Source organism: Marmota monax, unplaced genomic scaffold (genome assembly GCF_021218885.2).
Source record: "Marmota monax isolate L192 unplaced genomic scaffold, Marmota_monax_Labrador192_F-V1.1 WCK01_AAM20220418_F8-fsc00001, whole genome shotgun sequence".
Lineage (NCBI taxonomy): Eukaryota > Metazoa > Chordata > Mammalia > Rodentia > Sciuridae > Marmota > Marmota monax.
The window spans coordinates 50,425,308-50,442,824 of record NW_026693777.1 but is presented as its reverse complement, the minus strand read 5'-3'; the positions used below and the strand labels follow the sequence as shown (position 1 = coordinate 50,442,824).

The window sequence follows — 17,517 nt, the reverse complement described above, 5'->3', positions numbered from 1 at the left end:
TATCTTAATGTAGTTAAGCATCTTTCTAGGTGCTAAAAGGCCATTTGAATTTCTCTGTGAACTTATCTGATCATGTATATTTTTTGAATGTTATCTACTTTTTTTCCCTTTTGGGGGTACATTTTAAAATACATTTGATCAAGGTTTATTTTTTCAAATTATTAAAGTTTCTAAGAGCCTTTAATCTGTAATTAAAGGTTTTTAATTAGGTTTAAATCTTTATTTTTTACTTTGCTCATTATTACTGCCATGCACAAGTTTATATTTTAAAAAACATTAAGAAAGTTAGTTTTATAAATTGACTTTTTAGTCTTCTTTTTTTTTTAATGGCTTCTGAGTATTTATTTATTTATTTTTGATGTACTAGGCTTCAAACCCAGGGATACTCTGCCACTGAGCTACATTCCCAATTCTTTTTATTTTAAGAAAAAGTCTTACAAAGTTACTGAGGCTGGCTCAAACTTGCCATTCTCCTGCCTTAGCCTCCCAAGTGTCTGGGATTACAGTGTGTACCACCATGCCTGGCAGGCTCCTGAGTTTTAAATGAACTGAAAACAACTTGTCCTAACACCAGGGTTATAAAGGAATTTGCCTATGTTTTTTCTCTAGGTTGTTGAGTGTCTCATTTTCTTACATTTAAAGCTAGCCAGGCCGGGTGGCACACCTGATCCCAGCTACTGGAAGGCTAAGACAGGAGGATTGAAAATTGGGAGGCAGTCTGGACAATTTAGCAAGACTCTGTTTCAAAAATAAAAATTAAAAAAAGGGGGTGAGGCTGGAGATGTAGCTCAATAGTAGAGTACTTATTTAGTGTGTGTAAGGCTTTGGGTGCCATCTCCAATACTGGGAAGAAAAAAGATACAGAAAGCTTTATTCTACTTGGAGTTTTTCCACATATATGGTGTGAAATATGGATCCTATTTTGTATTTTTCTGGTAGCACCCAAATCTGCCAACACCATTTATTGAAAGATTCATCTTTTTCAGAGATATGAGACCGCTGTTTGTCACCTATTAAATTCCCACATGTATTGGAATCTACTCTGGTCTTTTCTCTTCTATTCCATCAGCTTCTATGTTAATCTATAAATTCGGGGAGAATGAACTACCTTGTGATGTAGCATTTTTCTATAAAATAAAGATATTTGTTCACCTATAACTAAAAAATAAATATTAAAAAATTAAAACCCCCAAACTAGTGGAACCAACAAAGTTCATGTGACCCTAATATGCAAGTATTCCAATAACCTCATGATATCTAAATACTTTCTGTCAGTTCTAAGAAAGAGTTTTGTTGATAGAAACTGGGAATCATGCATATGTAAGACATTGGGTTTGATCCTCAGCACCACATAAAAATAAACAAAATAAAGATATTGTGTCCATGTATAACTAAAAAAAATATTAAAAAAAAAAAAGGCTGGGTGTGGTGGAGCACACCTGTAATTCCAGTGGCTCAGGGGACTGAGACAAGAGGATCTTGAGTTCAAAGCCAGCCTCAGCAACGGCAAGGAATTAAGCAACTCAGTGAGACACTGTCTCTAAATAAAAAAATACAAAATAGTGCTGGGGATACGGCTCAGTGGTTGGCTGCCCCTGAGTTCAATCCCCAGTACCCCCACCCCCCAAAAAAAGGAAAAAAAGTAATGTGCAGTCTCCTGAAGTGGTAATAACATCTTGCAAAACTGTAGTGCAGTATCATCACCTGGATGTTAACATTGAACATTTAAGTTATAGAAGTGATCCATCACAGGATCTCACTTTCTGTTATTTTGTTTTAAGAATGTTTTATGGATGGGCATGGTGGTGCATGTCTATAATCCCAGCAGTTTGGAGGCAAGGTGGAAGAATCACAAATTCAAGGCCAGCCTAAGCAACTTAGTGAAACCCTGTCTCAAGATAAAAAATAAGAAGGGTTGGGGGATGTAGTTCAGTGGTTAAGCACTTCGGGTTCAAAAGAATGTTTTATGATTGTACTTGTATAATCCTTTGGGATTGGTTTTTTTCACTCATCTGGTTTTCTGGAGATCCATCATGTTGGGCTTGTCAGTAGTTCATACTCTTATGGCTGACTACTGACCAACTGTACTTTAGTGTGGATATACCATAGTTAGATTAACTGTTTACTCACTAAAGAACATCTGGTTTATTCTCAGTTATTGGCTCTTGTAAATAAAGCTGATATAAATAAATATTCATGTACAGGAAAAGGAAAGGTAATGATCGTTAATTGTCACATTTTTATATTTTCCTTTTAATTACCTTATTTGTCAGAAATTTTCAACTTTTTAAAATAAATTATGCACTTTGAACATTTATTGCATTGTACACTTTTGTATATTTTTCTGTAAGATGTTATATTTCAATAAAATATTTACTTAAAAATAATATTTTCTCTTTCCCTCCGGGGTTTATTTAAGGTTGGATTCAGATGCCGAGGCCACAGTACTTCCTCAGAAAGAAGACAGAATTTGCAAAAGAGACAAGATAATAAGCATTTAAACTCTAGTCAGTCCCATAGAAGTGACCCAAATTCTGAGTCTTTATATTTTGAGGTATTTTTTTCCAAAATCTATACATAAACTGTTATAGAAAATTTCTCATTAAGAAATTAATTTGTTGTACTGTAAATATTTCTTAGCATGTGACTCTACTATTAGATAGTAAATTATCCAGAAATATTGACTCATTTTTATTTGCCTTGGTTAGATATATTTAGTCTACATTAACTTCATTAATGATTATTTTATAAATTTTTGTCATGTGTGTTCATTTTGAGATGGTATATTAAAGTAGAACTTGATTTCATTTGGATTTCATCCAGTATGAAACTTTTTCTCAAAATTTTTTGTTGTTGTTCAGTCCATTTGTAAGATTTTTCATATTTGAGTAGTTCAATCTAGTTGATTTGTGCTGCCATTCAGGTGAGTCTTAGAGAAGGAAGAAAAATGTACTCTGTAGTACTACTAGTACATGGCAACCTTCCTATGGAGAGTGTCCATCCACCTAGTAGAATGCAGAAATATAAACACCTAATACTTGGTTGAGTGTGGTTGGAGTTGAAAGTAGCCACAAGTCACTTTGGGTTTTAGGCAGGATAGGAATAACATTTGAAATGGATTTTAAGGAATCAGTATAATTTGCTTAAGTCATACATCCCTGATAATCCATTTGTATAACTCATTTTGGTTGGATCATAGATTCTATAAAATAGGCTAATAGATGGAGATTAAACTGGAATTCTTGAGGTTAAAGGATAAAGATGAAAAATATGATATATAAGCTTAAGTAATTTCCCCAAAGTACTTGAGTACATCTCAATTATTCTATGAAAAACAATTTTAGTGTCTACAAATATGGCAGTTTTTAAATATGCACTAAACTATGATTGGTTGCATTCTTATATTTAAAGACTTTAGATATATATTTTCAATGTAAAAATATATATTAAATATACATTTTTCAATATAAAAGATGATATTGATTAAGAATTAATTTGAGTAGAAAAATTTAAAAATTTTAAGCTTTTAATCTTGTAGTTGTGTATGTGGGATAGAGAATATATTAATAAAATTCATATCTTTTCCAAATGATCTGAATGTGATAAAATCCAATTTAATATTTTTTCAATTACCTACCTGTTTGGGATACCTATAATTACTAATTTGTAATTAGTAATCAAAATGGAAAATAGGTGCAGAAATCCAAGGATGAACATAATGTGGCTATGCTCCCATGCTTTAATAATTCATTTGGGTGGGATTTAGCATGTACAAAATGAGATTTCCTTTTTAAGGCTGATTTTAAGTAGTTCAATAGTACAATACAGAAAATTATTTCCCCATTTTTCATTACTCTTAGCCATTATAAAAAGTTTTTTTTAAGAGTTTGCCCTCAATTGTTTTTATTAAAAATGTGAAATTATTTTAGGATGAAGATGGATTTCAAGAACTACATGAAAATGTAAATGCAAAGGATGAGAATATTCAACAGAAACTTTCTTCAAAAGTGGTAAGTGATTCTTTTTAGAAAAATAAGCAAATAGACTATCTTTTAAACCATGGCTATGTGAAAAGAATAATATATTAAAGGTAGATATAAGGAGAAATGGGCAGAGTAGTATACAGAAAACAGTATGTTTAGTATTTAACTTCAATGTTTCTTTTTGTATTTTGTTTTGTTTTTGGTACTAGGGATTGAACCCAAGGTGCTTTACCCCTGAGTAACATCTCATTTTTATTTGTTTTATTTATTTTTAAAACATTTATAGCCTTTGCTAAGTTGCCAAGGCTGTTCACAAACTTCAGATCCTTCTGCCCCAGCCTCCTAAGTCATTGGGATTACTGATGTGGGCCACCATACCCAGCCTGAATGTTTCTTTTCTTTTTCTTTCTTTTTTTTTTTAATCTAATATTTTTTAGTTGTCAATGGTCCTTTATTTTATTTATTTATATGTGGTGCTGAGAATTAAACCCAGTGCCTCACACATGTTAGGCAAGTGCTCTACCTCTGAGCCACAATCCCAGCCTGTGAATTTTTTTTTAAGTTGTCAGTGGATCTTTATTTTATTTATTTTATAGGCAGTGCTGAGAATTGAACCCAGTGCCTCACACAAGCTAGGCAGTCTCTCTACCACTCCAGCCCCAGAATGTTTTCTTTTTAACATAGCCAAAACAAAGATATTTTCTTTGAAATCTACAGTTTCATTACAAGACCAGAAAATATCATTAATTACATAATGAAACATGTAACAATCTGTACAGAAATTTTCTCAATTAGTGAAAAATTTTACTTTGGAGATATTTTGTTTCATTTCAGAGGTCAAAGATCCAGACATGGGTCACTCATTGCAGTAAGCTGTTGTCCCTTTTTTCCAGGCTGAAATGGTCCACTTTCTCACTCTGTTTTATGATGTCAAATCTGTACGTTACAGAACATGTCTCATTCTGGATTTCTTCCTTATGATTAGACTTTTATGAGATCACTAACAAATGTTTTTCTCTGGTTATTAATAGTTGGATGATTTACCTGAAAACTCACCAATCAATATAGTTCAGACTCCAATTCCCATTACCACTTCAGTTCCTAAACGTGCAAAAAGTCAGAAGAAGAAAGCGTTAGCGGCAGCTCTTGCCACAGCTCAAGAATATTCTGAAATAAGTATGGAGCAAAAAAAATTACAGGTATATAGTGATTTATATGAACAATTATGATAATTTATTTTCTAGGTTTAATGGGATGGATAGGAGTAATAAGCATATAATAATGGTAACTTGTTATACTTTCATACCACAACAAAAAAATAAATATTTTCATATTCACTTTGCAGGAAGCTTTATCAAAAGCAGCTGGAAAAAAGAATAAAACACCTGTGCAGCTAGATTTAGGAGACATGTTAGCTGCTCTGGAAAAACAACAAGCAGCAATGAAAGCACGGCAGATTACTAATACCAGACCTCTGTCATATACAGGTAGTTATATCATTAGTCTGGGTAATTTGCTATTTGGCTTTGGCAATATATTTTGAATATTATTAATCTAAATTTATATTTATTTCTATATATGTGTATATACATGTATTTATGATCTAACTTAAATTGTATATATATGTATATATGGATACATATACATATTATATATATGCAATTTTAGTTAGCACAAGCCACAATCCTCAAAATTGTCCATGTCTCTTCACTTTCCATATCAAGTCCAAGTTCTTCAGTACATCCTGTCTATTCTGTCTTCAAATATATTCATAATTTACTCACCAGATCCTTATCCTGTCATCCTGAGACTGTCCATCATTATATTATACTATTGTAGTTTCTGACTGCTCTCTACCCATCCCTCAGTTTCTCTCCCTCCCTCCCTCTGTTTCTCTCCCTCCCTCCCTCCCTTCCTCCCCCTTTCCCTTTTGGGTACTGGGGATTAAACCCAGTGGTGTTCTACCACTGAGCTACATCCCAAGACGTTTTTATTTTTTCTTTTGAGAAAGGTCTTGGTAGGTTTCCCAGGTTGCCCTCAAAGTTGCTATCCTCCTGCCTCAGCATCCTGAGTCACTGGGATCACAGGTGTATACCATCATGCCTGGGCCCCCCAATTTATCTTAAAAGAACTGGTCTTTTAAAGATATAATCCAGATTATATCTGGCTTCATCTCACTTGGAATAAAGCCTCATTCTGCCCCCTTTGCCTCTTCACCTTCATCACCATTCTCTCCTGACACATTCACCATCTCAGGTATACACAACATGCTTCTAGCTCAGTATCTTTGGGCTTGCTGTTCCCTTTTCCTAGAATGCTGCTTCCCTGGATATCAGTATTGTTTGTTCCCTTAGGTCCTTCAGATCTCTGCTAAAATGTCAATTGGGCATTTTGAACCAACCACATTTTTTTCTTCTTTAATGGTTAGAATAAAAATCACAAGTTATTTGGTTCTCCTGGTATATTATCCAGTTAAAATACCAAACAGAAGTTTTGGTCAAATTTTGTGTGTGTGTATGAGAAAATGATCTGATTTTCTACTGAAACAGTAATTTCTATTTTAACAAACTTTGTCAGTTTTAGAGCTCTCAGCAGTTCTAATGTGCTCCCTCATTTCTTTGTTATAGTCTTTGTTTTAGAGGGTGAGGAATAGGACAAAAGGGAAGGGAAAGGCATTAATAAAAAGCACTAAAGCTAAATGGTGGAATGAATTCTATGTGTTCTGTTCCAGTGGTGCTTATTAGAAGACTAAAAGATAAATAACAGTGTATAACTGTCATCTGTATGCAAAATGTTTAAACCTATAGCTAGTTACCATTCCAATATAAAACATTGCTTTGAGTCACTGTTAGTAAAAGTAATATTGAATGTGTGCTAAGCTTTAGAGTTACATGTTATTGAGATGGGGGAGTGGCAGTAACAACTCCCTGTAGTCTTTCCAGAACAAAGCAGTGTTGGGGAAGAGGCATGAACTTGTAGCTAAAAGCAAGAGCTCTGAAGTCAAACTGTCTGGGTTTGAATCCTGCTCTTCTACATATTTATTTGGGAAGTTACTGTGCTTCAATTTCTTTACATTAAAGTGGGGGTATTGATAATACTTACTTCAGGATTGTTTTGGGAAGTAAAGAGATGATGCATGTAAAGAGCTTAGAGAATTTGGATTATATCACTCAATAAATGTTAACTAATATTATGAAGAAGAGATTGTTAATCTGTAATATTTCAAATGAGTTATTACAACTTTGATTCATTTAGCAAATGTTAATCAATAGTAAATAACTTTGCAAAATATGCGGTCAGAAACTATTGGGATTACAGAGATGGTGAAGATAAACTTTTTTGTTCAAGAAGTTTAATCTAGTGAGATTAGAAAGACATACACAGCTAATCAAAAGCAGCACTTTAGGAAAGATACCAGCAAAGTTTTGTAAACCCTTGGAAGAGTGAGAGAATGATGTATGTCAACGTGGAGATAGGGGAATGGTGTTATAAATCATTTCATATAAGATAGTATTTGAACTGGGCTTAAAGAAGGAATAGCATTCTCTCTCTGTATTTTTTTACACTTTATTTTATTTAGTTATTTATTTTTATGATAGTAGGAATTGAGCCCAAGGGCAATCTACCATTGAGCCATATCCCCAGCCTTTTTATATTGAGACAGGGTTTCACTAAATTGCCCAGGTTGACCTCCAACTTTTGATCCTCCTGCCTTGGCCCTGGTGTTGCTGGGATATAGGTGTGCGCTATCATACCCAGCCAGGAGTAGACTTCTTGATAGATAGAAATGAGATTAACTTCTAACCAGTCACCAGTGTTTAAACTGGAAGTGTTGATTACAAAGAATGCTACTGGAAAGTTCAAGAAAAGAATGAGACTGCGGTAGTGATGAAAAAGAATTGTAAGGAATTGATAGGCTTTTTCAATGGTAGGATGTAGAAACAGATCAAAGATGATTCTTTACTCTGGCACAGAGTGTGTGGTGAAAAGAGCTATGATGGTAAAACACAAAGATCATGGAAGAATTTTGTTGGGAAGAATAGGCAGGAGCCTTGATTTAAAATGCAAGCAATAGAGGTCCTGTGGTTCTTATTTGACATGAGTTATGAACGAATAGTTTAGGTTAGAGATCAGTGACTTTCAAATAGAATTGTTGAAGCTATGGAAATAAGGTTGTTGGAGGAAGGGAAAATTGGGGAAAAGATGTTCAGGGATAGAGCCTTTTGAATGTGCAAATTTTTAGGACAAACAAAGAAGAACTAGAAAAATAGAATTGAAAAAGAGTAAAAAAAAAAAAAAGTGGAAATCACAGAAGGCAAGGAAGAATTTTGAGGAAAACTATAATGGGCCAATGCCCAAGAAAATTAGAAGGGAGTAAAAAAAGAATTTTATTTGGCAATTGCAAGGTTATGTGTGATCTTTACAATAACAGTTTCAAGTGAGTGAGTAGGGCAAAGGCCAGATTGTAATGATTTGGAAAGTGATGATGGGAGAAAGACTGTTTCCAGGGAAGGAAAGAGGAGCTGTGGTGCCTTAGCTTGAAGGAAAGTTAGTCAAAGGAAAGACTTTGTCACCCTCAACAACCTTTTTTTTTTTTTTTTTGGCTTGTTGTGAGAGGTCAGGGAAAAGAATCAAGGGTTAGGGAGGAAATTGAAAAATGCAAGGGGAAAGTGATAGAGCAAGATCCTAGAGGAACTGAGATGGAAGTAAGAACAGAGTGGTTGGTGAGCCTTAGACAGGAGTGAGAATATCTGCCACTTCCTTTCTTGTGGTTAATAATTTATATTAAATAGCATCCTTTCAGGGAAGTGGTAGAAAAGCTCTGCTAGAATAAAAAAAATGAGGTTATCATTTTTAAGGTTTAGGAATGTTAAAGGGTTGGAGGTAGTCATTGGAGAATAAGAGTATTGTTCAGTCATAAAAGAACTGCTATATGGTACCTAGAGTGTAGGCTGAGGGGGGAAATCAGCATTTTTGCTGACAGATTAAAATAAGGAAAGGAGCGATGGGCTACATAAGTTTCTTATATAAGTGTGAATAGGTGATTAAGTAGGAATGAGAAGAGGTTCAGTTTTGAAACTTCAAAGGTAGAATGGCTTTGACTGAAGACCGATTGTAAAGAATAGCCGTGCATAAAGGTTGCTGCAGTAAGGTAGAACTAATTTATCCCTACTTTGGACCTCCAGATTGGCTAATTGCTTTGGCTTTATGCTTTTTATCTTACGAAAGCTAAAAATTTGGAGGTTTTTCTTAGGGACTCTGCTCCGAATATTATGATGTCTGTTTTTTTTTCCTACAAGAAGAGGATGTTCTTGTTTTTGTGGATTTATTTTTGGAAACTTTGAAAGTATATTAAATTGATCATTATAGTAAAACTAATTTCTTTTTTGTTTTTAGTGGTTACTGCAGCTTCTTTTCACACTAAAGACTCTAACCGAAAACCTTTAACAAAAAGCCAACCCTGCTTGACATCTTTTAATTCTTTGGACATTACTTCCTCTAAAGCAAAAAAAGGAAAAGAGAAGGAAATTGCAAAACTAAAACGGCCTACAGCACTTAAAAAGGTAAACCAAAATCTGGGGATGTTTATTTTATGGGATGAATAAGGGATTTAATCTGTTTTTGTAAAATTAACTGTGATGTTTTAGCCACTAAATTATTGGGAAGTATTCATATTAATGCATTTTTAAAACTAGTTAATTTGAAGTCTGGGATATCACAATGATGATTGTCTTTCTGTGAGGAACAAGGCCCTAGAGAATGATTTTTTTTTTCATATAAAATTTAAAAAAAAAAAAAGTTGAATATCCCAAAGCATTAGACCCTAAGGATCAAAAGCCTGTGGGGTTTTTTATTTGTTTGGTTTGTTTTGTGTGTGTATGTGTAAGTGTATGTGTGTGTCAGTGCTGGGGATTGAATTCAAGTCCTTGTGCATGCTCAGCAAGCTCTCTATCTCTAACCCCAACCCTGAACTTTAGTACTAACTTTATCTTAGTACTTAGTTTTAAGTAAACTTTTTTACTTTCATTTTTCTCATCTATAAATTGAAGGTGATATTTGCTTTGGTTAACTCTATCAGAAGGATTTGAATGACATAATCCATGTACAAATAATTGAAAATGGTGAAATGTAACTCAGTATATAAACTGGTTTCCAGACTTTTAAACTGAAGTTGCATTTTTGGAAACTCCAATTTATCACTCAGGATTTAAAGAATGAAGCAGATATAGTTTGATAGCTAAATGTTCTCAAGCACAATTGCTTCCCTTTATTTTTGTGTGCAGTATTTCCTTCAAACTATAGTGCATAAAATTATATTTACCTTTTCCCAGTTCATTTATATAACCTACTAAAATCCTCATGTCCATGTAAAGGCAAACTATATACCTCTGTTTTAGTGTACATTGTAATCGACTGGTATAATGACTTTTTTAGGTTATTTTGAAAGAAAGAGAGGAAAAGAAGGGACGTTTAACTGTGGACCATAATCTTTTGGGATCTGAAGAGCCAACAGAAATGCATTTAGATTTTATTGATGATTTGCCACAGGAGATTATTTCCCAGGAAGGTAAGGAGGTCTTTTTTTCTCCTCTTCTCATGGAATGGTCTAGAGCATTTTAATTGAAGGATGAGCTATTGCTGGTTATGTTCATATGTGGAGGATGTGCTCCATTATTTTGCATAAATTTCTTTGTTTTGGGGAGTGATTTCCTTTGAAGATGTTTTTAGACCGAGGATAGCTGGAGGGTGGGGCAAGTGTTATAGTGAATCTATGACATTTTATTATAAATTTCAGAATTTGTAATAAACCCTCAAAATTAAGATCTCACTAGTTCTTCTGATACTGTCCCCTTTAAAAAATTTTCTCTTCTTTTGTATCTGAAACTCTATTGGTTATCTTTCTTCAAAGAGGTATTTTTCATTTTTGTTGATTTTCTTTTTGCTTTTAGGAAATTGCTATGTATGTGTGATAGAGAATTGCAGAGCAGAGCCCAGTTAGTCAATAAGATTCAGTCCCATATAATAAATACTGAACACATACGATTTTGCAGTACATTTAAATCTAACTGATACACAGATTAAGCATTAGTGTTTTGTTTTCAGAGAAATGAATTTACTTCCATGGATTATTCATCTAGGGCATATTTGGTTAAGTTCCCCTTTATTCTCATTTATCTCCCTTTGTATTTAGGATTATTCATCCATCTATTCATGCAGCAAATGTTTATTGAATCCTACCACATGTATTTTATTAACTAGCAAGAATAGGGAGGTTGGGGAATATAAAGAAGATACGTAGTAGGCAGGTCCTGTCATCAAAAAGTGATGATCCAGTAGGGAGATAAGATAGATATATGTGCAACTTTGCTAATGATTCTACTGGACATAGAAATATGGACTCATTTCCTGAGTTGTGAAGGAAGAAGCAGTAATTGAACAAAGGAAATGGTAGAGTCAAGGGATGGCATCTTAAAAATGCAGCTCCTTAAGCACAGAAGCAAATGCCATATAAGAGAATCAGGAGTGGGTGTGGAGAGAAAGAGTGAGGTAGAATTTATCATTGCCAGCAACAATTGGAACTTTAAAAAGAAAGATTTCTAAGAAATAGGTGGATAAGTAGAGATGGAGGATAGAGTAATATCTGCAAGTAAGTGCAGATCTTTGTTCTTTAATTTAAATCCCCTGAGAATACGTGTTTCGGATAATTTGGCCTTTTCTCATCTCGTTTGTGGAGACTTCAAGGCTGTGCTTAAATTTTAAGAGCATATTTTTATAGATAATAGGAAGACTTAATTTTTGTAGTTTTGTAGAGAATTTTTTTTGTGTGTGTGAAAGGAACAATGCCTAACTCATTAGTTTGCAGAGAATTAGGAAGTAGCCTAAAAGACAACTGCCATTCTAGATTATATAGATCAGTATAGAGCTTTTCAGCATTTGAGGTTTCTAAATTCTTTCCCCTCATTTCACATCTCCACAGATACTGGACTGAGCGTCCCGAGTGATACTTCACTCTCTCCAGCAAGTCAGAATTCTCCATACTGCATGACACCTGTGTCACAAGGCTCTCCTGCCAGTTCTGGGATAGGCAGTCCAATGGCATCATCAACAATAACCAAAATCCATAGCAAAAGATTTAGAGAGTAAGTTTTTGTCTCTTTATTGAGGTTGAATAGTTTAGGATCTTTATTGTGGTTCCAAATCTAGTATTGTCATTGTTACTTCATGAGTTGAACATGCCAAACACCAAAAATATTTTTTTCAAATTTTGTTTAACAGCTGGTTTTGCTCTATTTGAAGCATTCCCTTTTGTCAGTGTTCATAGAGAGTGATGTGACACTAAATATATTCTGTTGATATCATATAGTGTTTCTACCCGGGACTACTGGCCTCTTACATCTTACATATATAATTTTGTGCTATGAGTTTTTCCCCTCCAAGTGCTTTTGCATATATACATACACACGTACACACACACACACACAGACACACACATACACACGTGTGTATATGTATATGTGTATATATATATATATAATTAATCCTTCAAAAATTTCTCTCATCAATCAGTAACATGTAATAAAGTTCTGAAAACCCTATTTTGTGAAATTAATCTATTACATAAAGCTAATTTTTTCCTTTTTCAAAGTGCTAGAAATTGAACCTGGGTCTTGTGCATAGTGGGTAAGCGCTCTACCATTGAGATACATATCAAACACCACCTATTTGCTTTTGCTTTTAAGCAGATATTTATAGGTTTTTAGAATTGAAACAATTAGTGAATCACAAAATGATACCTTATCTGTGAATAACCTTAAACTAATGGTTATTGCTAGGAAGCATTTTAGGGTTTTAACATTTACATAGGTGAACTACACAACCCTAATTACCTTTATTTATTTACTTACTTTTTGTTGTACTGGTAATCAAACCCAGTACATTGCACATACTAGGCAAATGTTCTACAACCAAGTTATATCCCCAAAACTCTTAATGACATATGAAAGAATCCCAGGGCAAAAGTATAGTCTGCAAGGAGCCAAACCGTATCAGTTTGTTCTTTTCCTTTTCCTTATTCCATTGTTTTTGAGCAAATACTTTTTGCCCAGCTTTCAGAAGTTAATTAAATGTCAGATAACAGATGTGGAGCAAAAGAACCATTTAGGAAATGTTACATATGTATGAAATAACAGCTTGAAAGAAAAAAGAATGAAGAAAATTGTATTTTCAATATTCTATTCTTTAAATGCATTCCTTAATTTTAATATTTTATGATATTTAATCCTCCCACAGTGTGTCCAGTTTTATCTTCTCTTCTCAAGTAATGTTGTACTTATTTAAACATTTTTTATATATATAATAAAATTCCCAACACAAAAAATTTCTTTCTTTTTTCTTTTTGCACTAAAGAAGGGCAGCCCTGGATTTTCCCACTATATAACTTTAAAATAGAAGTCTTCTATTTTCCTTGCCTATTTATTACTAGATTAGAAGTTACACCAATTCTCATTAAATGCCTGTTTTTGGTAAAGATAAGGGATGAGAACTAGAAAAGATGGAAAGGGTATATAAAAAATATGTCTAGATGATTTTCTTATCCTAGAAATTAAGTACTATTGTGACATCACATTTTTTCCTGTTTTCCACATTATAACCATACATGATCTCTCAAAGAGCCTCATTCAGTTGCTTTGTCTGATACAAAGATATATGACTACTACCCCAAGGTCTGTTTGATTTTGGCCTCAGTTCAACTATTGAGTTTATCCTCAATAGCTGTTGATTTTCGGAGCTAACTGGGCCATAAAGGTCATCTCATCTGACTCATTTTTGTGGTTGAGAAATGCCCAGAGACTTATTCAAACTCAAAATTAATTGTTAGGACACTCATTTCTTGTAGAAGCATCTTTAGTATTCATTGAAAAGAAATAACTTTATATCTTTTCACCAGAAATATTTCATCTGTTTTAACCACATGGCAAGCAAACATTTGAATTTGATTTATATCTTTAGGAATTTAATAATTGGATACTTCATAGAGATTATTAACCTATCCTTTACTAAAAGCCAATTTGTTGAAATTCATTATCAAAGATAGCCTATATCACTTTTATTTCTAGTTAACTGAGGGATTCAGAGGCTTTATTTATTTATTGGTTCTGGGGATTAAATCCAGGGATGCTTTACCCACACAGCTACATCCCTAGCCCCCCACCTTTTTTTTTTTTTTGAGACAGGGTTTTGCTATGTTGTTTCCTACTTGTGATCCTCCTGCCTCAGCCTTCCAAGTCATTGAGATTACAAGCATTCAAACCACAATTCCCAGATAAGGATTTAAAAGTTTTGAAGACTTGACTTTTCATGAAAACTTTTTATTGAATATAGTTTCTCTTAAAGATATTTTCCTAATATAACTTTATAATTACAGAAAAATAGGGTGGAGTTTCCTGTTGTTTTTTATGTTTTTATTTATCTTTCCTTTATAGGTACTGTAATCAGGTTCTTTGTAAAGAGATTGATGAATGTGTGACCCTTCTTCTCCAAGAACTTGTCAGTTTTCAGGAACGCATCTACCAAAAGGATCCTGTAAGAGCAAAAGCACGAAGACGGCTGGTTATGGGTCTAAGGGAAGTCACCAAACATATGAAGCTAAATAAGATCAAGTGTGTGATAATTTCTCCAAACTGTGAAAAAATCCAGTCAAAAGGTATGTACACTTTGATTTTGAAGTGTTTTGATATTTATTTGGTATAATTGTAGGGTATTTAAACACAGGTCTTTCTCTGTAAAGCATACTATGAAACAAAATATTGAGCCTGAGAAAAGAATGAAGTATTTCAGAGCCTAAAATTAACTAGGATAATTGGGATTGAGTTACAAAGGAAATCCCCATGTATGAATAGTGGTAAAAGAATTCTCTTGGGCCCATTAAGTGTCCCTACTGTTGTGATGAGAATGGAGAATAGTCAGAGTGCATTGTGCCATGTCATGCTTCTTTACTTATCCTTTTTTGGTAGAAAAGCTGCTTTAGGTGGATTGGAATAGACAGATCTGTCCCAGTAGCAGTGGTAGGCAAATACACAGGATAGAAATACCAAATAAAATCAATAATGTGTTATCTGTCTCACTGCATTGTGAATAGGTCATTACTTGAGCTGAAAGATTGGAAAAAGGAGTTAGCTACTATTAACAAATAATTTCTTCATTAAAATGTCTGTTAAATTGAAATTTGATTCCTGCTATGCTAATCTGTATGGAGAGACAAAAATATTGGGTTTGAAGTAACTTAGAATTTAATTGGAGAAAAAGAAAATTGTGTGTGTGTGTGTTTTAAAAATATATGTATCCATATGTAACATAAAGTCAGATAGTATAATATGTAACAGTGTAAGTGCTAAAGAATTCTCATAGAATCCTTTGCTACTGTGTTTTATGCTTTTGCTGTTGCTTGCTAGATTAGCTCCATTTAGGAAGTAACTAAATTACCTCCATATATGTTGATTTTCATAGGTGGTCTAGATGAGGCTCTCTATAATGTCATAGCTATGGCACGGGAACAAGAAATTCCTTTTGTATTTGCCCTTGGAAGAAAAGCTCTAGGACGCTGTGTGAACAAGCTGGTTCCTGTTAGTGTAGTGGGTATTTTCAACTACTTTGGTGCTGAGGTAAGAATAAGCAACACACACTCTTGTAGTTTTCCCTCCCCTCACATCCCCCAGATAGTACATTTTCTGTGGACACATACCAGAATTAAGTTTAAGCATATAAAGGAGTGAGTTGATGACTCTCAAAGAATATGTGGAAATTCTTGAGTATTACCTTTTCCTTTGAAATCAGTGAAAACATTTGTGTAGGTTATATTCAGTTTGAGAAGATCTTAGTATCTCTTCTGCCAGTGGTTTTTTCTTTTGAGCTCAGCTGTTTAATACTTGATTATTTATTCAACTGCTAGTTGAAGATATCCAGAATTATGCAATGTGAAATAGACACTGTGATGGCTATATTTTGTATACTAGGAATTAAGAGAGAAAAGAATCCTTTTTATTGAAGGAATTTTCCTCTAGAAAATTAACTACCTAAACCAGTTGTCAGAATAGTTTTGCACATATGATACCTTCACCTCTGGCAGTTTCTAATACAGAGCTTACAATAGGATTGATAATATGAGAGTTATTAGTTTAGAATAATACCTGTCAACTGATGGCATTTTAATTGTATATTTTATTTTTATGTGGTGCTGAGAATCGAACCCAGTGCCTCACAGGTGCCAGGCAAGCACTGTACCACTGAGCCACAACCTCAGCCCCCTGATGGCATTTTATGACTATCTTTTTATGGAGTTGACTCTTAAGTACTTTGTGATATCATGGGCAGACCATTTTCTCTTGCCAAACACACTATTTTTATGTATTTAAGTGTCTCCCCCTTTGTGTCCATTCACTGTGTTTGTATACCTCCCATTCCCCCTCCATTCAGTTTCTTTTCCTTTGCCTACAAAATTATCTACCCACCTACTTTCTATGAATATATCATAATTTGTGCTCTCAAAATTGCCTATGCTTTTCTCCCTTAGGTGTTATCGCATTTGTTTGCTATAATTTATGTGTGTTTCCCTTTAACTGACTTTTTTGAGGGTGAAAAGGCCCCTTGTCTTTGTGTGCCTGACATCTTTCACATTACCTGAGCGTGAGCAGGTGACAAATGTTTGTTGATAAATTGTGATAGATGTACATCTGCCTATGTTTAACTATATGAGGGAATTTGAGTGCTGAAAAAGAAGGGTCACATATAGATGTCTAATAAAAGTGTCCTCTTTTTAAATTCACTATTAAGAGTTTATCGAATAGGAACAGAGCTAGGGTCCAGAAAAGTGAATTTTTTTAAATTGTATCAGTTTCTTCATGAATTATATGTGTTAATTTATTTTTATAATTTTATATTATAAAATATTTGCCAGCTTTGCACATTTTTTCTTGCCCTCTAAAATACTAAGATAAGTAAATTATTATTTAAACTAAAATGTACTCTTAAAATAAAATTTTATAAAATATTGGCATATTATCAAGTATGTCCATTTGTGGTAATATGTACCTAAGTTATTTTTATTATCTGATAAAACCTTTGAATTAAACTTTTCTTATTCTCACATTTAAGACTTTTCATTCCCTGATCCTAGTTTTCTCCTTAATTTTTCTTCTCTTCCCTTATATTCTTTTATTCCTAATAACTTATGTATGTTGTAAAACCAATGTTAATCTCAAAATCATTTGTCCATATGCATATTTTCTTGTTATTGGTTGTACTCTAAATACATTACATTTGCATTTCTCTAATTGCTAGAGATGTTGAACTTTTTTTTATATATTTGTTGATTGATTATATGGCATCTTCTGAGAAGTATCTGTTCAGTTCCTTGGCCCATTTGTTGCTTGGGTTGTTTTGTTTTGTTTTTGATGTTAAGATTTTTTAGTTCTTTATATATCCTAGAGAGTAGTGTTCTGATATGTGTGTGGTAAAAATTTGTTCCCATTCTGTA

The 17,517-nt window shown here is 33.6% G+C and overlaps 1 protein-coding gene across 1 annotated transcript in view; it reads left to right on the top strand.

The window, feature by feature from the left end:
- Positions 1-17,517, top strand: part of Secisbp2l (SECIS binding protein 2 like) — a 51,131-nt gene that overhangs the window by 19,959 nt on the left and 13,655 nt on the right. Inside the window, exons 8-16 of the mRNA XM_046461214.2 lie at positions 2,420-2,554; positions 3,930-4,010; positions 5,015-5,182; positions 5,329-5,470; positions 9,381-9,547; positions 10,419-10,551; positions 11,962-12,124; positions 14,468-14,688; positions 15,492-15,646. Of these exons, the coding sequence (XP_046317170.1) occupies positions 2,420-2,554; positions 3,930-4,010; positions 5,015-5,182; positions 5,329-5,470; positions 9,381-9,547; positions 10,419-10,551; positions 11,962-12,124; positions 14,468-14,688; positions 15,492-15,646 (1,365 nt within the window). The remainder of the gene's footprint in view (positions 1-2,419; positions 2,555-3,929; positions 4,011-5,014; positions 5,183-5,328; positions 5,471-9,380; positions 9,548-10,418; positions 10,552-11,961; positions 12,125-14,467; positions 14,689-15,491; positions 15,647-17,517) is intronic.